The 23,241-nt window shown below is 48.8% G+C and overlaps 1 protein-coding gene across 1 annotated transcript in view; it reads left to right on the plus strand.

Annotated features, from left to right (window-relative positions):
• MUC5AC (mucin 5AC, oligomeric mucus/gel-forming) overlaps positions 1-22,893 on the plus strand; it is a 48,435-nt gene extending 25,542 nt beyond the window's left edge. Inside the window, exons 31-50 of the mRNA XM_086472003.1 lie at positions 105-10,034; positions 10,683-10,825; positions 11,015-11,235; positions 11,977-12,151; positions 12,331-12,581; positions 14,017-14,200; positions 14,592-14,787; positions 15,758-15,936; positions 16,154-16,223; positions 16,542-16,642; positions 17,008-17,039; positions 17,865-18,042; positions 18,712-18,816; positions 19,012-19,046; positions 19,413-19,535; positions 19,639-19,737; positions 20,477-20,605; positions 21,382-21,439; positions 22,051-22,156; positions 22,677-22,893. Coding sequence (XP_086328129.1) covers positions 105-10,034; positions 10,683-10,825; positions 11,015-11,235; positions 11,977-12,151; positions 12,331-12,581; positions 14,017-14,200; positions 14,592-14,787; positions 15,758-15,936; positions 16,154-16,223; positions 16,542-16,642; positions 17,008-17,039; positions 17,865-18,042; positions 18,712-18,816; positions 19,012-19,046; positions 19,413-19,535; positions 19,639-19,737; positions 20,477-20,605; positions 21,382-21,439; positions 22,051-22,156; positions 22,677-22,893 — 12,532 coding nt within the window. The remainder of the gene's footprint in view (positions 1-104; positions 10,035-10,682; positions 10,826-11,014; positions 11,236-11,976; positions 12,152-12,330; positions 12,582-14,016; positions 14,201-14,591; positions 14,788-15,757; positions 15,937-16,153; positions 16,224-16,541; positions 16,643-17,007; positions 17,040-17,864; positions 18,043-18,711; positions 18,817-19,011; positions 19,047-19,412; positions 19,536-19,638; positions 19,738-20,476; positions 20,606-21,381; positions 21,440-22,050; positions 22,157-22,676) is intronic.
• Positions 22,894-23,241: the final 348 nt, after the last annotated feature.

Genomic DNA, 23,241 nt, shown 5'->3' on the forward strand with positions numbered 1-23,241 from the left:
AGTACACAAACACCTAAAACCACTGTCACACCCTCCACATCCACGACCCACTCCCCCACCACCCTGCCCACCTCCTCAGAAAACACGCTGCCAACTTCCACCAGCACCATCAGCACCCCGAGACCCACCACGACACCTACCACCTCCTCCTCCAGCGCCACCTCCACCACCACCCAGTCCACTTCCACCTGCCAACCCGAAGTCTGCTCCTGGACCAAATGGTTCGACGTCGACTTCCCCGCCCCGGGGCCCAACCAGGGAGACTTCGAAACCTACCAGCACATCCGGGCCGCCGGGCAGCAAGTCTGCCGACATCCAAAGGAAATCGAGTGCCGGGCGGAGGACTACCCCGAGGTTTCCATCCAACAAGTCGGACAGGTCGTCCAGTGCGACGTCCACTTTGGACTGGTCTGCAAGAACGAAGACCAGACCGGCAAACTGAAGATGTGCCTCAACTACAAGATACGCGTCTACTGCTGCAGCCCTAATCCCCACTGCGCTACCGTCACCACCCCCTTCAGCACCACCAGCCCCACCACCATCACCAGCCCCACAACCACCAGCACCGCCCCAACCTCCACCACCGTCACCACCTCCACCTCCACCACCCACTCCCCCACCACCCTGCCCACCTCCTCAGAAACCACGCTGCCAACTTCCACCAGCACCATCAGCACCCCGAGACCCACCACGACACCTACCACCTCCTCCTCCAGCGCCACCTCCACCACCACCCAGTCCACCTCCACCTGCCAACCCGAAGTCTGCTCCTGGACCAAATGGTTCGACGTCGACTTCCCCGCCCCGGGGCCCAACCAGGGAGACTTCGAAACCTACCAGCACATCCGGGCCGCCGGGAAGCAAGTCTGCCGACATCCAAAGGAAATCGAGTGCCGGGCGGAGGACTACCCCGAGGTTTCCATCCAACAAGTCGGACAGGTCGTCCAGTGCGACGTCCACTTTGGACTGGTCTGCAAGAACGAAGACCAGACCGGCAAACTGAAGATGTGCCTCAACTACAAGATACGCGTCTACTGCTGCAGCCCTAATCCCCACTGCGCTACCGTCACCACCCCCTTCAGCACCACCAGCCCCACCACCATCACCAGCCCCACAACCACCAGCACCGCCCCAACCTCCACCACCGTCACCACCTCCACCTCCACCACCCACTCCCCCACCACCCTGCCCACCTCCTCAGAAACCACGCTGCCAACTTCCACCAGCACCATCAGCACCCCGAGACCCACCACGACACCTACCACCTCCTCCTCCAGCGCCACCTCCACCACCACCCAGTCCACCTCCACCTGCCAACCCGAAGTCTGCTCCTGGACCAAATGGTTCGACGTCGACTTCCCCGCCTCAGGGCCCAACCAGGGAGACTTCGAAACCTACCAGCACATCCGGGCCGCCGGGCAGCAAGTCTGCCGACATCCAAAGGAAATCGAGTGCCGGGCGGAGGACTACCCCGAGGTTTCCATCCAACAAGTCGGACAGGTCGTCCAGTGCGACGTCCACTTTGGACTGGTCTGCAAGAACGAAGACCAGACCGGCAAACTGAAGATGTGCCTCAACTACAAGATACGCGTCTACTGCTGCAGCCCTAATCCCCACTGCGCTACCGTCACCACCCCCTTCAGCACCACCAGCCCCACCACCATCACCAGCCCCACAACCACCAGCACCGCCCCAACCTCCACCACCGTCACCACCTCCACCTCCACCACCCACTCCCCCACCACCCTGCCCACCTCCTCAGAAACCACGCTGCCAACTTCCACCAGCACCATCAGCACCCCGAGACCCACCACGACACCTACCACCTCCTCCTCCAGCGCCACCTCCACCACCACCCAGTCCACTTCCACCTGCCAACCCGAAGTCTGCTCCTGGACCAAATGGTTCGACGTCGACTTCCCCGCCCCGGGGCCCAACCAGGGAGACTTCGAAACCTACCAGCACATCCGGGCCGCCGGGCAGCAAGTCTGCCGACATCCAAAGGAAATCGAGTGCCGGGCGGAGGACTACCCCGAGGTTTCCATCCAACAAGTCGGACAGGTCGTCCAGTGCGACGTCCACTTTGGACTGGTCTGCAAGAACGAAGACCAGACCGGCAAACTGAAGATGTGCCTCAACTACAAGATACGCGTCTACTGCTGCAGCCCTAATCCCCACTGCGCTACCGTCACCACCCCCTTCAGCACCACCAGCCCCACCACCATCACCAGCCCCACAACCACCAGCACCGCCCCAACCTCCACCACCGTCACCACCTCCACCTCCACCACCCACTCCCCCACCACCCTGCCCACCTCCTCAGAAACCACGCTGCCAACTTCCACCAGCACCATCAGCACCCCGAGACCCACCACGACACCTACCACCTCCTCCTCCAGCGCCACCTCCACCACCACCCAGTCCACCTCCACCTGCCAACCCGAAGTCTGCTCCTGGACCAAATGGTTCGACGTCGACTTCCCCGCCTCGGGGCCCAACCAGGGAGACTTCGAAACCTACCAGCACATCCGGGCCGCCGGGCAGCAAGTCTGCCGACATCCAAAGGAAATCGAGTGCCGGGCGGAGGACTACCCCGAGGTTTCCATCCAACAAGTCGGACAGGTCGTCCAGTGCGACGTCCACTTTGGACTGGTCTGCAAGAACGAGGACCAGACCGGCAAACTGAAGATGTGCCTCAACTACAAGATACGCGTCTACTGCTGCAGCCCTAATCCCCACTGCGCTACCGTCACCACCCCCTTCAGCACCACCAGCCCCACCACCATCACCAGCCCCACAACCATCAGCACCGCCCCAACCTCCACCACCGTCACCACCTCCACCTCCACCACCCACTCCCCCACCACCCTGCCCACCTCCTCAGAAACCACGCTGCCAACTTCCACCAGCACCATCAGCACCCCGAGACCCACCACGACACCTACCACTTCCTCCTCCAGCACCACCTCCACCACCACCCAGTCCACTTCCACCTGCCAACCCGAAGTCTGCTCCTGGACCAAATGGTTCGACGTCGACTTCCCCGCCCCGGGGCCCAACCAGGGAGACTTCGAAACCTACCAGCACATCCGGGCCGCCGGGCAGCAAGTCTGCCGACATCCAAAGGAAATCGAGTGCCGGGCGGAGGACTACCCCGAGGTTTCCATCCAACAAGTCGGACAGGTCGTCCAGTGCGACGTCCACTTTGGACTGGTCTGCAAGAACGAAGACCAGACCGGCAAACTGAAGATGTGCCTCAACTACAAGATACGCGTCTACTGCTGCAGCCCTAATCCCCACTGCGCTACCGTCACCACCCCCTTCAGCACCACCAGCCCCACCACCATCACCAGCCCCACAACCACCAGCACCGCCCCAACCTCCACCACCGTCACCACCTCCACCTCCACCACCCACTCCCCCACCACCCTGCCCACCTCCTCAGAAACCACGCTGCCAACTTCCACCAGCACCATCAGCACCCCGAGACCGACCACGACACCTACCACCTCCTCCTCCAGCGCCACCTCCACCACCACCCAGTCCACTTCCACCTGCCAACCCGAAGTCTGCTCCTGGACCAAATGGTTCGACGTCGACTTCCCCGCCTCGGGGCCCAACCAGGGAGACTTCGAAACCTACCAGCACATCCGGGCCGCCGGGAAGCAAGTCTGCCGACATCCAAAGGAAATCGAGTGCCGGGCGGAGGACTACCCCGAGGTTTCCATCCAACAAGTCGGACAGGTCGTCCAGTGCGACGTCCACTTTGGACTGGTCTGCAAGAACGAAGACCAGACCGGCAAACTGAAGATGTGCCTCAACTACAAGATACGCGTCTACTGCTGCAGCCCTAATCCCCACTGCGCTACCGTCACCACCCCCTTCAGCACCACCAGCCCCACCACCATCACCAGCCCCACAACCACCAGCACCGCCCCAACCTCCACCACCGTCACCACCTCCACCTCCACCACCCACTCCCCCACCACCCTGCCCACCTCCTCAGAAACCACGCTGCCAACTTCCACCAGCACCATCAGCACCCCGAGACCCACCACGACACCTACCACCTCCTCCTCCAGCGCCACCTCCACCACCACCCAGTCCACTTCCACCTGCCAACCCGAAGTCTGCTCCTGGACCAAATGGTTCGACGTCGACTTCCCCGCCCCGGGGCCCAACCAGGGAGACTTCGAAACCTACCAGCACATCCGGGCCGCCGGGCAGCAAGTCTGCCGACATCCAAAGGAAATCGAGTGCCGGGCGGAGGACTACCCCGAGGTTTCCATCCAACAAGTCGGACAGGTCGTCCAGTGCGACGTCCACTTTGGACTGGTCTGCAAGAACGAAGACCAGACCGGCAAACTGAAGATGTGCCTCAACTACAAGATACGCGTCTACTGCTGCAGCCCTAATCCCCACTGCGCTACCGTCACCACCCCCTTCAGCACCACCAGCCCCACCACCATCACCAGCCCCACAACCACCAGCACCGCCCCAACCTCCACCACCGTCACCACCTCCACCTCCACCACCCACTCCCCCACCACCCTGCCCACCTCCTTAGAAACCACGCTGCCAACTTCCACCAGCACCATCAGCACCCCGAGACCCACCACGACACCTACCACCTCCTCCTCCAGCGCCACCTCCACCACCACCCAGTCCACTTCCACCTGCCAACCCGAAGTCTGCTCCTGGACCAAATGGTTCGACGTCGACTTCCCCGCCCCGGGGCCCAACCAGGGAGACTTCGAAACCTACCAGCACATCCGGGCCGCCGGGCAGCAAGTCTGCCGACATCCAAAGGAAATCGAGTGCCGGGCGGAGGACTACCCCGAGGTTTCCATCCAACAAGTCGGACAGGTCGTCCAGTGCGACGTCCACTTTGGACTGGTCTGCAAGAACGAAGACCAGACCGGCAAACTGAAGATGTGCCTCAACTACAAGATACGCGTCTACTGCTGCAGCCCTAATCCCCACTGCGCTACCGTCACCACCCCCTTCAGCACCACCAGCCCCACCACCATCACCAGCCCCACAACCACCAGCACCGCCCCAACCTCCACCACCGTCACCACCTCCACCTCCACCACCCACTCCCCCACCACCCTGCCCACCTCCTCAGAAACCACGCTGCCAACTTCCACCAGCACCATCAGCACCCCGAGACCCACCACGACACCTACCACCTCCTCCTCCAGCGCCACCTCCACCACCACCCAGTCCACTTCCACCTGCCAACCCGAAGTCTGCTCCTGGACCAAATGGTTCGACGTCGACTTCCCCGCCTCGGGGCCCAACCAGGGAGACTTCGAAACCTACCAGCACATCCGGGCTGCCGGGAAGCATGTCTGCCGACATCCAAAGGAAATCGAGTGCCGGGCGGAGGACTACCCCGAGGTTTCCATCCAACAAGTCGGACAGGTCGTCCAGTGCGACGTTCACTTTGGACTGGTCTGCAAGAACGAAGACCAGACCGGCAAACTGAAGATGTGCCTCAACTACAAGATACGCGTCTACTGCTGCAGCCCTAATCCCCACTGCGCTACCGTCACCACCCCCTTCAGCACCACCAGCCCCACCACCATCACCAGCCCCACAACCACCAGCACCGCCCCAACCTCCACCACCGTCACCACCTCCACCTCCACCACCCACTCCCCCACCACCCTGCCCACCTCCTCAGAAACCACGCTGCCAACTTCCACCAGCACCATCAGCACCCCGAGACCCACCACGACACCTACCACCTCCTCCTCCAGCGCCACCTCCACCACCACCCAGTCCACTTCCACCTGCCAACCCGAAGTCTGCTCCTGGACCAAATGGTTCGACGTCGACTTCCCCGCCCCGGGGCCCAACCAGGGAGACTTCGAAACCTACCAGCACATCCGGGCCGCCGGGAAGCAAGTCTGCCGACATCCAAAGGAAATCGAGTGCCGGGCGGAGGACTACCCCGAGGTTTCCATCCAACAAGTCGGACAGGTCGTCCAGTGCGACGTCCACTTTGGACTGGTCTGCAAGAACGAAGACCAGACCGGCAAACTGAAGATGTGCCTCAACTACAAGATACGCGTCTACTGCTGCAGCCCTAATCCCCACTGCGCTACCGTCACCACCCCCTTCAGCACCACCAGCCCCACCACCATCACCAGCCCCACAACCACCAGCACCGCCCCAACCTCCACCACCGTCACCACCTCCACCTCCACCACCCACTCCCCCACCACCCTGCCCACCTCCTCAGAAACCACGCTGCCAACTTCCACCAGCACCATCAGCACCCCGAGACCCACCACGACACCTACCACCTCCTCCTCCAGCGCCACCTCCACCACCACCCAGTCCACCTCCACCTGCCAACCCGAAGTCTGCTCCTGGACCAAATGGTTCGACGTCGACTTCCCCGCCTCGGGGCCCAACCAGGGAGACTTCGAAACCTACCAGCACATCCGGGCCGCCGGGAAGCAAGTCTGCCGACATCCAAAGGAAATCGAGTGCCGGGCGGAGGACTACCCCGAGGTTTCCATCCAACAAGTCGGACAGGTCGTCCAGTGCGACGTTCACTTTGGACTGGTCTGCAAGAACGAAGACCAGACCGGCAAACTGAAGATGTGCCTCAACTACAAGATACGCGTCTACTGCTGCAGCCCTAATCCCCACTGCGCTACCGTCACCACCCCCTTCAGCACCACCAGCCCCACCACCATCACCAGCCCCACAACCACCAGCACCGCCCCAACCTCCACCACCGTCACCACCTCCACCTCCACCACCCACTCCCCCACCACCCTGCCCACCTCCTCAGAAACCACGCTGCCAACTTCCACCAGCACCATCAGCACCCCGAGACCCACCACGACACCTACCACCTCCTCCTCCAGCGCCACCTCCACCACCACCCAGTCCACTTCCACCTGCCAACCCGAAGTCTGCTCCTGGACCAAATGGTTCGACGTCGACTTCCCCGCCCCGGGGCCCAACCAGGGAGACTTCGAAACCTACCAGCACATCCGGGCCGCCGGGAAGCAAGTCTGCCGACATCCAAAGGAAATCGAGTGCCGGGCGGAGGACTACCCCGAGGTTTCCATCCAACAAGTCGGACAGGTCGTCCAGTGCGACGTCCACTTTGGACTGGTCTGCAAGAACGAAGACCAGACCGGCAAACTGAAGATGTGCCTCAACTACAAGATACGCGTCTACTGCTGCAGCCCTAATCCCCACTGCGCTACCGTCACCACCGCCTTCAGCACCACCAGCCCCACCACCATCACCAGCCCCACAACCACCAGCACCGCCCCAACCTCCACCACCGTCACCACCTCCACCTCCACCACCCACTCCCCCACCACCCTGCCCACCTCCTCAGAAACCACGCTGCCAACTTCCACCAGCACCATCAGCACCCCGAGACCCACCACGACACCTACCACCTCCTCCTCCAGCGCCACCTCCACCACCACCCAGTCCACTTCCACCTGCCAACCCGAAGTCTGCTCCTGGACCAAATGGTTCGACGTCGACTTCCCCGCCTCGGGGCCCAACCAGGGAGACTTCGAAACCTACCAGCACATCCGGGCCGCCGGGAAGCAAGTCTGCCGACATCCAAAGGAAATCGAGTGCCGGGCGGAGGACTACCCCGAGGTTTCCATCCAACAAGTCGGACAGGTCGTCCAGTGCGACGTCCACTTTGGACTGGTCTGCAAGAACGAAGACCAGACCGGCAAACTGAAGATGTGCCTCAACTACAAGATACGCGTCTACTGCTGCAGCCCTAATCCCCACTGCGCTACCGTCACCACCCCCTTCAGCACCACCAGCCCCACCACCATCACCAGCCCCACAACCACCAGCACCGCCCCAACCTCCACCACCGTCACCACCTCCACCTCCACCACCCACTCCCCCACCACCCTGCCCACCTCCTTAGAAACCACGCTGCCAACTTCCACCAGCACCATCAGCACCCCGAGACCCACCACGACACCTACCACCTCCTCCTCCAGCGCCACCTCCACCACCACCCAGTCCACCTCCACCTGCCAACCCGAAGTCTGCTCCTGGACCAAATGGTTCGACGTCGACTTCCCCGCCTCGGGGCCCAACCAGGGAGACTTCGAAACCTACCAGCACATCCGGGCCGCCGGGCAGCAAGTCTGCCGACATCCAAAGGAAATCGAGTGCCGGGCGGAGGACTACCCCGAGGTTTCCATCCAACAAGTCGGACAGGTCGTCCAGTGCGACGTCCACTTTGGACTGGTCTGCAAGAACGAAGACCAGACCGGCAAACTGAAGATGTGCCTCAACTACAAGATACGCGTCTACTGCTGCAGCCCTAATCCCCACTGCGCTACCGTCACCACCCCCTTCAGCACCACCAGCCCCACCACCATCACCAGCCCCACAACCACCAGCACCGCCCCAACCTCCACCACCGTCACCACCTCCACCTCCACCACCCACTCCCCCACCACCCTGCCCACCTCCTCAGAAACCACGCTGCCAACTTCCACCAGCACCATCAGCACCCCGAGACCCACCACGACACCTACCACCTCCTCCTCCAGCGCCACCTCCACCACCACCCAGTCCACTTCCACCTGCCAACCCGAAGTCTGCTCCTGGACCAAATGGTTCGACGTCGACTTCCCCGCCTCGGGGCCCAACCAGGGAGACTTCGAAACCTACCAGCACATCCGGGCCGCCGGGAAGAAAGTCTGCCGACATCCAAAGGAAATCGAGTGCCGGGCGGAGGACTACCCCGAGGTTTCCATCCAACAAGTCGGACAGGTCGTCCAGTGCGACGTCCACTTTGGACTGGTCTGCAAGAACGAAGACCAGACCGGCAAACTGAAGATGTGCCTCAACTACAAGATACGCGTCTACTGCTGCAGCCCTAATCCCCACTGCGCTACCGTCACCACCCCCTTCAGCACCACCAGCCCCACCACCATCACCAACCCCACAACCATCAGCACCGCCCCAACCTCCACCACCGTCACCACCTCCACCTCCACCACCCACTCCCCCACCACCCTGCCCACCTCCTCAGAAACCACGCTGCCAACTTCCACCAGCACCATCAGCACCCCGAGACCCACCACGACACCTACCACCTCCTCCTCCAGCGCCACCTCCACCACCACCCAGTCCACCTCCACCTGCCAACCCGAAGTCTGCTCCTGGACCAAATGGTTCGACGTCGACTTCCCCGCCTCGGGGCCCAACCAGGGAGACTTCGAAACCTACCAGCACATCCGGGCCGCCGGGCAGCAAGTCTGCCGACATCCAAAGGAAATCGAGTGCCGGGCGGAGGACTACCCCGAGGTTTCCATCCAACAGGTCGGACAGGTCGTCCAGTGCGACGTCCACTTTGGACTGGTCTGCAAGAACGAAGACCAGACCGGCAAACTGAAGATGTGCCTCAACTACAAGATACGCGTCTACTGCTGCAGCCCTAATCCCCACTGCGCTACCGTCACCACCCCCTTCAGCACCACCAGCCCCACCACCATCACCAGCCCCACAACCATCAGCACCGCCCCAACCTCCACCACCGTCACCACCTCCACCTCCACCACCCACTCCCCCACCACCCTGCCCACCTCCTCAGAAACCACGCTGCCAACTTCCACCAGCACCATCAGCACCCCGAGACCCACCACGACACCTACCACCTCCTCCTCCAGCGCCACCTCCACCACCACCCAGTCCACCTCCACCTGCCAACCCGAAGTCTGCTCCTGGACCAAATGGTTCGACGTCGACTTCCCCGCCTCGGGGCCCAACCAGGGAGACTTCGAAACCTACCAGCACATCCGGGCCGCCGGGCAGCAAGTCTGCCGACATCCAAAGGAAATCGAGTGCCGGGCGGAGGACTACCCCGAGGTTTCCATCCAACAGGTCGGACAGGTCGTCCAGTGCGACGTCCACTTTGGACTGGTCTGCAAGAACGAAGACCAGACCGGCAAACTGAAGATGTGCCTCAACTACAAGATACGCATCTACTGCTGCAGCCCTAATCCCCACTGCGCTACCGTCACCACCCCCTTCAGCACCACCAGCCCCACCACCATCACCAGCCCCACAACCATCAGCACCGCCCCAACCTCCACCACCGTCACCACCTCCACCTCCACCACCCACTCCCCCACCACCCTGCCCACCTCCTCAGAAACCACGCTGCCAACTTCCACCAGCACCATCAGCACCCCGAGACCCACCACGACACCTACCACCCCCTCCTCCAGCGCCACCTCCACCACCACCCAGTCCACTTCCACCTGCCAACCCGAAGTCTGCTCCTGGACCAAATGGTTCGACGTCGACTTCCCCGCCTCGGGGCCCAACCAGGGAGACTTCGAAACCTACCAGCACATCCGGGCCGCCGGGCAGCAAGTCTGCCGACATCCAAAGGAAATCGAGTGCCGGGCGGAGGACTACCCCGAGGTTTCCATCCAACAAGTCGGACAGGTCGTCCAGTGCGACGTCCACTTTGGACTGGTCTGCAAGAACGAAGACCAGACCGGCAAACTGAAGATGTGCCTCAACTACAAGATACGTGTCTACTGCTGCAGCCCTAATCCCCACTGCGCTACCGTCACCACCCCCTTCAGCACCACCAGCCCCACCACCATCACCAGCCCCACAACCACCAGCACCGCCCCAACCTCCACCACCGTCACCACCTCCACCTCCACGACCTACTCCCCCACCACCCTGCCCATCTCCTCAGAAGCCACCATTAGCCTTCCTAGCATTCCTACCACACCTGTATCGACGCCATGTTTCTGTAAAATTGGGGATGCTGTTTTTTCACGTGGTTAGTTTACCTTTTTTTGTTTTAGTGTATATATCTCTCATTTAATTCTTTGCCTTTGTTTTTCATCACATTTTTCAAACTTTCACTTCAATCTAATCACAAGTTTTACTTGGCTGTTTCATTTTTATACTGACTTTTGACCTTTTTTTTTAGTTTTGTATCTTACTGTATTTTCTTTTTCTTCTTTAGGTGAAGTGATTTACAACAAAGTGGATAGTGATGGATGTAGATTTTATGCCATCTGTAGTAGAACATGTAAGATTGAACGATACACTGTACATTGTAATGTTACTACTCCTCTAACCACTACTTCCACTGAATGGTCTACCGTAACACCACGAGTTCCTCCAACCACCAGTCCTACCATTCATATTCACGGTTGTACTTCTCCTTCTTATCCTCCCCTACAGGTATGCAGTTTATGTGTTATGTTACGATTGTTTAAATAGCACTAATGTTAGGGTGACAGGAGGAAGGACTGCAGTCTTTAAACCTTGTATGTGCAGACTGCCAGAATAAGTGTTCGTATGGATGGGCAACATACATCACATCAATTTGTATATGCCTACTTTCTAGATTTTTTTTTAATAATGACAAAGCAAGCTACAATATTTTTTCCTAATTACTTCAGTGCCAGTAAAAGACTTTCTGATGCCTTGCATTGCATAAATAACAAACCTTCTAACTGAAATAATAAAGGAAGTTTTCTTGTGCATTTTGTTTACTAAACAGAAAAATTTAAGTTACTGTGGAGGCTTGTATCCGGTTTTGTTCACCTGCCCTCTTACCTGTACTGACTCCTCATGCAGAAGAAATATCTGGAGTTAAGGTTCCCATCTCCATTTAGCATAAAAAAAATAATTGTGTACAATATTGACAACATTGTACTATCAGTGAAGATTTTCATTTTAGTCTTTGCTTCACATTTGGATAACAAAAGAGACTCTGATCCTCCATATCATGGGTTAGAATTATGAATACCTCTGGTCATTACAAATGATTAGCACCGCTAATTGAAGAGAAGTAACACATATTAATTTCCTCTCCAACACCACCATTACTGGAAACAATATCACATTAAACTAAATATATGAGTAAAGTTTGTATCTGTTTGCAATCTCCTGTGATAGTAATTTTTTTTCGTGTTGCAGCCTGGAGAAACACACAAATTATCCGACTGTACAGAAGTCCACTGTAAGGGAGACAACAAGGTGGACATAATTCCAATATACTGCCCACCTGTAAAGGAAATTACCTGTGCGAACAAATATCCAGCAATACTGGTACCTGATGAAAACGGCTGCTGTTACCGCTATGAGTGTCAATGTAAGCACCAGTAGAAAAAGGAATAACCTTTTTTGAAAAAAGCAAAACTTTGCACAGATTATATGGCTACTGTGTTTTCTTAGGGTTGCTCTATAAATTTTAGTATATTCACTTGTTTCTAAATTCTTTCTTCAACATTAATTTTCATGTTAATCTTCTAAATACTTTCTCTCTACCAGGTGTGTGCAGTGGATGGGGTGATCCTCATTATCTTACTTTTGATGGAACCTACTATACTTTCCTTGAAAACTGCACTTACGTCCTGGTGAAACAGATTGTACCTAAATATGACAACTTCCGTGTTTACATCGACAATTATTACTGCGCTTCAAAAGATGGACTTTCCTGCCCTAAATCCATTATTATTTTCTACAACTCTGCAGAAGTGGTCCTGACCCGTGAACGTGTGCATGGTGTGATGACCAATGTGGTAAAATACATGTTTTTAATTTATCTATTTTTGCAAAAAAGAAGTAAGGTCAATAGGCCTTACTGATTCTCATCTGAAATATAGTCTGTTAGAATATCACATCATGGAGGTGATGAGGGCAGAGGGTATCATTGAGGGGAAAAAAAAGATTACACCAGTTTCCAAGAACAAAATGGCAGAAACAGCTCAGCACTATGCGGATATGAATATATTATGTGTATGTATGTGTATATATAAATAACACTAGGAAACAGAATAATACAGCTGATAGAGAAGACAGAAAGAATGCTTACACTGGTGCTTGACTCATGTTTCATGAAAAGTAGAACATTGTGCCATTCATTTACGTAAACACACACATTATGAAGAAACATGAATGCAAATCACAAATGTGATTCTTCTCTCATGGTGACAACGGGTTATGTATCCCTTATGAGCTGGATGACTGGGGACTTCTTCCTCTGCACAGGGAACTTCAGGCACCAGAGCCATGACATGATTCCCCCTTCAATTACCTGCTGGGAAGAGAGGTATAGCTGAAGAAAAGGGGTGACTTGGGGTGTCACTTCACCCTCATGACCCTAAACTAGTGCTGGCAAGCCAGTAAAAATGAAAAGTCAGTCCCACTGTTACACTGGGGAATTTATTAGCTGATTAGAGAACAAAGTGGAAGGAAAAGTTTGTCTCAATACGCATTCTCCCCCTACAGAGCCACACCAAGTTCTTATCTACAGTCAGAAAGGCATGCTGAAACAATTAGTCCAGTGATTCCCTGTGAAAGAAAACTGTAACTGACAGTTTTAACTCTTACTTTATCCCAACCCAGTGAGAAGAAAGTTGCAGAATAATTCCTGACAAAATTAGTAAGCAATATGTCCACCTTCATTAGCTCAGATAAGATACAGGCTGCAAATGGAACAGCTTAGAATAACGAATAATTACGACGGCTACATAAAACTGGCACCAGGGACATTTGACTTCATTTTGAATTCAGACAACTCTTCCAATGCCAAGCAACATGTAGCATAGGGACAGTGTGATTTTGCAGCAAAGTTATTACATAATGATGGCAGGAATATTTCTGCAGTTAAAAGAAAACTACCACTCATTTTCATATGAAAAATGTTCACAATCAACAAAAATATGAGGGACACAAATAAAATACTTGGATTTAGAATGCTGTGCATTAGCACACAAACTGCACAAACACCGTACATAAGGCCACTTAGATTATTATTACACCGTGGCAATAAAGCAATACAAGCCGAGATATTAACACATATGTATGCTGTTATTGCGATGCCAATGGGCATTGGATGTGATACACAATATGGAGTCATACACAATTACAAAGATTAGAAATTACGTTATTTAAAACAGTCAGGCAGAAGCAGTGCTTATTCTGAAGTTGCATTTTTTCTAACCCTGCATTCAGATGTACTTCAACAAAAAGGTTGTCAAACCAGGCTTCAAAAAAGATGGCATTTCTTTCTCCACACTTGGCATCAACATGATCGTTCAAATACCAGAGATTGGTGCAACCATCACTTTCAGTGGGATGATTTTCTCCGTGAAACTCCCATTCAGCAAATTTGGCAACAACACCGAAGGACAATGTGGTAAGACAGATGCACTAACTGGAGGTGGGACTCTTTCCCCACCCTACCGTGGTTATTCTCACGCACTCTGGCTATGCAGTCTCATGACTGACAGAAATTTTTAGACAGCAGTAAAATGGAAATGAAAACAGTTCTGTTCTTCAACTTCTGTAGGATCAAAAGCTCAATATTTCAGCAATCTGGTTTTACTTCTTTGGGGCTGGGGTTTTAGATTTGTCTGTTTTTCCCTAACCTAAATTAAAGTTCATATAACTGTAAAGAACACACTGCCTATGAAACAAGGCACCTTATACATTTCATTAGCACATCATATCTAAATATGACACCAGCCCAATAATGTATTGTGCATCTCTGATGTGGTTTATGGACTTAGATAGCTTGCCTCTTCCAGGAACATGTACAAATAACAAAACAGATGAATGCCGCTTACCAAGTGGTAAGATTTCTTCCTGTCCCGAAATGGCTCATCACTGGATCGTTGACAAGGACAAGTCATGCCATGGAGTACCACCACCATTACACGTGACCACACCTCCACCAAAGCCTCACTGTGAAACACCTCCTCTCTGCAAGCTTATCTGGAGCAAGTAAGAAAAAAAATCAATTAATCCAGTCTTTCTAGACAAAACTGTATCAGTATCTTACAAGAGGAGTAAGAACTATAGCCCTAGTATGTGATAATAGCTGAAAATGTCAGCTTAATGACAGGATATATATAGCAAAACACGTCTGCAAAAGAAACTGCTCTTTAATGATTTGCATGCCAAAGACAACTGAGCAAGGAGAGGTGAAGTCAGAAAATCAGAGATGTAGCAAGCTCTAAAATCCATACTCCCTAGGTTGCAACCACACAGATTTATGTTACTTTTCTCCCTCCCTACCTTCCAGGGTATGCTCACTCACTCTTAGTTACACTATTTAAGTAAAGACTGAACTCTAAATTTTAAGTGGGCCTTCAGTACAAACTGTAAAGAACCTGGTTACCAACCAGGTTAACCAAGCAGACAGAAACATCCTAGCCAAGAAGTGTCCTATTTTATCTAAAACATGGAACTCCAAAAGCACAAAGGTTCGTTTCCTGCAGTATTTCCTATACTTGTGTTAACTCTGAAAAAAAGCTTTTTTTCAGCTGGATTGCTTATAAAGCCCCTCTTACACACGCTTACTGTAGTGTCTAATAAGTTATGAGCTATTGTATGTGCAATTTTTCTTTGCACAGCTACTTTTATCATCCATTTTTCCTCAATCTGATGCAGTTGCCTTTTTCATGAAATTTCTGGTGTCAGATTGATGAAAAGTTGTGTATGCATACGGAAACACTATAACCATTAGCCTCTTTAAGAAAAAAAAAACCGGAGCTTCAAATTTCCTAATCTTTCCTTTGCTGAATTTATCTCCCAGATTATTGGCCATTCTTAGGGTTTTCTTTCTCATAATACTTTCTGTCCTGAAGCAGAGAGTCCCGTGCCATTAACTGGGAAGTACTGTCTGACAGGAACAAATTTTATATAATGACTGGTTAACATAAAAGGGGTTTGGTTTCTCCTCTGTCTGCAGAATTTTTGCAGAATGCCATGCTGTGATACCACCAGAACCATTTTTCAAAGGCTGTGTTTTTGATGGATGTCGCATACATGATGAATCAATGCAGTGTTCCAGTTTGGAGATATATGCTACAGAATGTGCTGCTAGAGGTGTCTGCGTTGACTGGAGAAGAAAGACCAACAATATATGCCGTAAGTATTGTGGAACTCAAAAATGTATGTGAGAAATGGTAGTAATTAGTGTTTTATTCAGTAAACACATCTTACATCTAACACTTCACTACTGTCTACAAAAAATACAGCAATGTCCTTACAGAAGATGCAGATGAAGGAGGCAAAGCTGCAGTCACTTTTGCTGCAAAAATGCATCTACTGTCAATTTTTTATCTTTTTTCTTTTTTCCATACAGCATACAATTGTCCAGCAAACATGGTATACAAGCCATGTGGGCCCATTAATCCTGCTACCTGTGATCCAAGGTATGGAAAAAAAAAAAACCACCAAAAAAACCACCCCAAAACAACTGCTTGTATTTTTTTTTTCTATTTTTACCTATCTACTTTCCTTAGAGAATGGAGTTACTTCATAATGAAACATCTTGTGAATTTGGATAATTTATTCAAGATTTATAAATATCAATCAGCTTTATGAATATGCACTTCCTGTTGCACTTCAGAAAATGTAAATTCTATTGTCTCCCTTGTATCTGATATGGCAGCCTTCTACATATGCTGTTCTCTCTCCTGCTTCACTGCAAAAACCATTGTACTCAAATTCATACATTCCTCCCACTCTAGCGATGTTGAGCTTCCTGGCTATGGAGTAACTGAAGGATGTTTCTGTCCTGAAGGAAAGTCACTCATCACTGAAGACAGCATCACCTGTGTCAATGAATGCTGTAAGTAACCCGTAGCTAGTCTGGGGAATACAGATCAGGATTGATAGTCAGGAGGCCTGTGTTCTACTGCCATCTTCTACACTGTCAGATCACAGGCAAATTACCTTCTTTATGCTCCTTTAGTTTCCCCATCTAAAAATTGAATAATAATTAATATTACCTCTTTTTTATCTTCCTTCCTTACATGAGACCTACCAAGATGGTAGAATTCTACATTCCAGAAGAACTAGCCTGCATATTAATTTCCTTAGTAGTTTTATCTTCACAGTATTTGTATTTGAAGCTACATAAATTTACTCCCTTATGTCAGTTTTCAGTGGTGTAAATCCCCATTCTTTTTTCTTTTTTTTTTTTTTTCTTTCCAGCTTGTAGGGAACCAAATGGAGTAACCAGACAAGTGAGTATCACAATCAATGTGGTTTATCAAGCACAGACAAGTGAAGCAAGAGGATATTTAGTGTTTCACAAAAACAAAGTTTTGCTTAGGTTGGGGTGACTTCAGTTTTTTTTCAAATGTTCATTCCCTTTTAATCTTAAAAAGAATTATGAGTGCCAGAGCAGAAACCACATTACTCCCAAAGAAATTTAAGAGTAAGTGATGGGATATTCTTTCAATAACCACCACCTCACACACTGAAAAAAAGAAAAAAGGAAGAGAGAAAAAGAAAAGGAAAAAAAAAAAAAAAAGAGAGAGATAGAAGGTAGTAGTGGAATTTCATCACCTGTGCTTCTTTTATTTCCAGAAATTTGGCTTGTCAAAGTTACTAGAGATGAAGAGACAAATGGATAATGAAGTTTACCTGTTGCTGACAATATTGATAGTCTACACTCTTAGTTCTTCAGCTGCATACAAATTACAGAAATTTCTATCTGTAACCTAATATGCAAATAAGTATGTCTCATGACAATTTCTTATTCCAAAATGTACGCAAAGCTCAGTCAGTTCTCCTTTAGACCTCTTGTACCCCTCATACTAACACTACTAATAAATAGAAAGTGATATCTGTGTGAACATGCTCAGAACGTTCAGTGGCCTTCCCCTAATTAGCTTCAGTTTCAGGGTTTCTTCTAAAATCTAAAAATACTAGAAATATGGAAAGGATGATGTAATCAGGTATCACTCTATCCACGAATATGTCAACTGGAAAAAAATAGGATGTTTTTCATTTGAATTTATGTGTAATTTCTTTCTTTTTTTTTTTTTTTTTCCATTTTTATATAGCCGGGAGAAAAATGGACAAAAGATTGCCAGGACTGTGTCTGTGATAAAAATACTCTTAAAGTGCACTGCACAAAGCACGAGTGTCCTCTGACACCACAAGTATTTTGTGATGAACCAGGTTACATGCCTGTTCCAGTACAAATACAAGAAGACCCATGCTGTACCAAGACTGAGTGTTGTAAGTAGCGTCTTGGTTCTTTATCATGGGGAATATACCGTGGAATTGCAGCAATAATTTATCTTTTTTTTTTTTTTTTTAATACTTTGCATTGATTTCATAATGCTTTTCTCCCTCATCCCACTTCTTAGAATCTTCTTGCACAACATTTACTAGATGCTTAAAGAGAACAAATTTAAATATGAAAAGATTTTACATAGTTAGACACAGAAAAGTAACTGGAAATCTCCTATAATTTAACACTGAAAACCTTTAATGCTGCTGCCACCTGAAACAATATTCAAAAACTATTCAACACCACTACAAAAAAAAATATCTTAACTTAAAAAAAAAAAAAGTCCTGAACATTTAAGAATTGTTCAAGAAAGTTCCTGAACCTCTGAGAGTCATCAGATTTCCCAACTGGTACAAATTTATCTTTGGAAGTATCTCTTTCCAGAAATCACCACTCTATTCTTTTCAGGCAATGCTTTGTTTTACAAAGGTTATGGAAAAGCCCATTCACTTTAAAAATACCTGGTAAATATACTGAATCAGGAATTAAACTAGCTCGTCTAAACAACACTATATTTGCCCCATGGGAAAACTTCTGAAGTTAATGTAAAACAAAATTACTTTAATTTAAAAATCCTGAGTTAATTATTTTCTATATTCTCTTACATGAAACAGTCTGCAACACTAGCTTCTGCCCTAAGTACACACCGCAGTGCTTAGAGGGACAGGAAACAGTCACAATAATGCAGCCTGGAAAATGCTGTCCTACCTTTGAATGCAGTAAGTACTATGCACGTTCTTCATGTGTTATTCATAGCTGTATTTTTCTAAGTTTATGAATACAAAAACCTTAAAAGAGAAAGATGCAACTTATCTGTGTTATCATATTGGGCCAACAAAGCAGCAGTTTCTTTACATACTTCTGCTTGTTAAAACTTACACTTCTATGACACCATATTTCTTCCTTCTTTACAGGACATGGCTGCGTAGTCAATGAAACCTACTATGCAGTAAGTACACAGAGTAACTCACTATAAAAATACACCTTCACATAGGTTCCCAACGCAATGTTTTTGAGACTCCTATCATGGACCATATTTTGCAGAAAGGCCTGAGATAAAACATTATTAATTATTTAATTGAGATCAGCAGTCTCCCTACAAGCAAAAGCATTTTTTGCTCCCCTTTCTGCATTAGCAGAATTTAATTGCAAAATGGATATTATCAACAACAGAAACACCACCACAAAACAACCAAAATTGTCTTTAAGGATAGTTTAGCCCATGCATACTTTAGCTTGTATTGTCTGTGACATACATACACAAAGTAACTTGCTTTCCCTGACTAATAATGACTTTTTTCCTAACTTCCCCTAGCCTGGAGCTGTCATTCCATCAGGCCCCTGTGAAGAATGCATCTGCTCTGAATCCTCTTACTCAAGACCTGACCATGCTACTGTCAGGTGTGAGCCTGTTATCTGTGACACATACTGCCCAGCGGTGAGTGCTATTTTGCTGTAATTCCTACCCCACTCAGCTGAAATATCCACCCGTCAAGGTCAGGGTCCTGGCTCCATGTCTTTTTCTATTTCTTTCAAAACAGGGTTATAAGTATACAAAGATACCTGGACAGTGCTGCGGCACATGCAAGGCAGACGCTTGTATAGTGACTACGGAAAACAACATCACACGCGTACTTCAAGTAACTATCCCTGGTTTAGTTCACTTTCGGGGAACTCTGCTGGTCTTTTCAGTTTCCTCTCCTTGTCTTTGTCACGTTTATTTGCTGTATCTTTTCTCATGTTACAACAAATGATTATTCAGGCAGGGAATGGACTGCTTCACACAGCTCGAACAGCACATCGAGCCATGAAACTCCAGTTCTAAGACTTCTGGAAGCAACCATGATCCTGAATACAGGCTTTCAGAAAACAATACAGGAAAACATATAGGTGAAAGCAACGGGCCCTTATTTGCCTTCAGCTCTGAAAACCGAGCACCCATTTTGCTCAAAAGATAATTTTATCTGTGGAGGCAGCTTTCTGCTCCAAATAGCCAATTTCAAGTTAGCTGAGAGCTTTAGGACAGGATGAGTCAGTGAAGCCAGCAGGAATTCTGCTGTGTATCTGAATGGACTTACCCATAAATTCTGATGACAAAACCATTGAAACACAAATTAATCTTTCCAAGTTCACATACTTAGCCTATTCACAGAAAAAGCATGTCCATATCCAGATAAAAATGCAGCCTCTTCACTTGGTTAATGAAACGACTTACAGCAGTATGATAATATGACAAGTAACTATCAGCTGAAATTCAAGGAAATTGTTCGGAATAATCAAATTGCAGTAGGCAGCAATGATAAGACACTGCTTGTTTGTTTGTTTGTTTCATATTTACATAAGAAGATTTTTATTCATTTTAATTTTAACTACTTTCAGGCTGGAGAATTCTGGAACTCACCTGGTGACAACTGTACAATTTACACATGTGAAAAATATGACGACCAGTTCATTCAAGTCGTCTTCCAGAAAAGCTGTCCTCCCTTTAACCCTGATGACTGTCATCCAGTAAGTACTCTTCTCATGTTTGAAAAGGTTGCAGTAGCTAACATCAGTGACAGAAGGATCACAGTGTCCAAGGAAAACACCTAGCAGAAGCATCACATAACATGTAGCTCTCATTTTATCCTCTCTGAATCTGGTCGTCATCAAATTTCATTTCAGAAAAGCAAATCAAAATTAAAATGGGTGATAATATCAATCCTTATTGAGGACTGGGCACTAGAGAAAAGGGTACAGCATAATGTTTTGGATTCCTAAAAGTGTCAGATGACCTACAAGCAAGAATCTTATGAAAAAAAATGGGATTTTTATTCCTAAATTATTTAAGATTATAAATTCTTTTTTAGAATTCACTTATTGAAAACAAAGTTGAAGGAAAATAAGCTACTTCAGTTCACAACATCATTCAACTTAATACAGCTCAGGGTAGATTAGAACCAGTCCCATACATCTGGGGAGTCAGTTATTTCATTACTTGTGTTACCTGTCTGACATAATCCCTCACCTGTACTGACTTTGGTCACTCGTAATATCCCACGTACTTATTTCTGAAATTTTACTGCTGAATTCTGATGACAGCAAAGCAGTTCCAGTCCCCCTCAATGTAAGCTTTCAAAGAACCCTTAGTTATGCACCCTTAACATTTAGCTGTGCTTGAAATTAGATTCCATGTCAATACAAAAAACTTTCTGGTGCCACAGAGACTTAGGAAGCAGGGAAAGTCTCTGCTTTAATATGTAAATACAAAACCTGAGTTATGTTTTTCTGTTTTCCCTCTCAAGGATGACATCAAGCTATCTGAAGATGGATGCTGTAAAGAGTGCCACGTAAAACTGAGAAGTAAGTAATGATAATTTTATTAAGTAATGGTGCGCGTTATTAGGTATATTAGTCCATCTTGCATGGTAGATGCACAGATACAAGAGGTGAACAGACCAAGTTTGGGACCACTGCCTCACACTGGCATGAGAAAGGAAACAGGCAGAAAAAGAAGGGGAACAGAACATTTTCAGCACACACTTTAGGGCCTTGGAAAACATGGATAGGGTGAATTTTCCCACCCCCCACTGTTAAATGTTAGCCTTTTTCTGGGAGGGAGAGGACTACAACTGTTCTCCAACTTCCATAGATGCATACTCTTTAAGGAAGAAAGTGAAAACAGTCCTGGGAGGTGAGTGTGTGTTGAGCAGTTACCACAGTTCTGCTCTTTATTTCTGCATCCTGCACCAAAGTTCCATATGCAAAAGGGAATTTTCCATTCATTGATAAGACACGCAGCAAGAATCATCATTTGGCCCTTAGCAATTTAACGAGGAATGCACTGGGACCCAAATTCCTATTTCAGCTCCATCCATCTCAGTTTTCTACTATAAACTGTGTATCATGCATGGCTATCTATTTATATGCACATGTATTTTAACCTATTTTCCCTTGCTTTGTGACAAACTCAGCTTGTATGAAGCACAATACTACTACTTTCATCAAATATCATGGATGTGTATCTTCTGAACCTGTTGAGATGACACACTGTGAAGGCAGCTGTGATGCTTACTCACGGTAAGTGATATAAAAGATAATTGTGGCCTCTTGTCTTCTAGTCTTTACACTAGTTACACAAAGCAAATCACAAGTGATTTTCTAGTATGTCCAACATCCACCCAGTCATCAGCTGTTTCCACTGTGCTAACTAGAATTTTTAACAGACATGATGTACTAGCTTAATTATCTCAAGATTTGCAAAGTTTTAACAGCCTGTTCAGTGTCATAATGAATAGACCCAAGTTTGGATTCTGCCCACATAAAAGTGAGGTTATTTGCTTCTCATTTTGGACTGGCTTAATATGTGCTCTGGATTAATGCATTTACTTTTTCTGTGCCATAATGAAGAGACAGATCCATCCATTTTTACAATGAGGAACAACTTACATTTCACCACAATACTGTAAGAATGGTGACACTGAGCGACAGTCCTACATGCAAGCACACAACTTCTGGTTATATTTAGTAACGGGTGCGAGGGGCAGTGGTATTTCTCACATAATTTCTGAATCTTTCTCTTTGTTGTTTTTGCAATCAGATATTCTCTAGAGGCGAACACAATGGAACACAAATGTTCGTGTTGTCAGGAAGTCAAGACCAGTCAAAGAAAGGTGACTCTGACGTGCAGTGACGGAACCTCCCTGGATCACACATACACCTATGTGGAGAAATGCAGCTGTGAGAGGAGTGAGTGCATTCCCCATGACAGCACCCAACAGGGAACGAAGGCCCCTCAGGAACAAGTGAATGTCTAAGATCAGAACGAGAGAGAAGTCGTCAAACAAGGGTTGAACATAAGACTAAAAAAAAAAAAAAAAAAAACTTCGAAAAAACATAAAAGTGTCAAAAGCAGCTAAAATTTTGGACAAACAGATGATATTTTCTGCATAAAAACTCAATATGTCTGTCTACATTATTTCAGTTTTCATTACCAATATAACTCTCATTGTTTTTCATGTATTTTCTTTTACACCTTGAGAGGTACAGCATAGGGTCATTTTGACATTTTCTATTAGTTTGTTTGTCTTCTAAGAAGTGCTGTACCATAACATGGAGAGCTGGATTTACACTTGCACGAAGTCTACTATGAGAACAACATTCTT

This window comes from Leptosomus discolor, chromosome 12, assembly GCF_034619465.1.
Source record: "Leptosomus discolor isolate bLepDis1 chromosome 12, bLepDis1.hap2, whole genome shotgun sequence".
NCBI classification, from domain to species: Eukaryota; Metazoa; Chordata; class Aves; order Leptosomiformes; family Leptosomidae; genus Leptosomus; species Leptosomus discolor.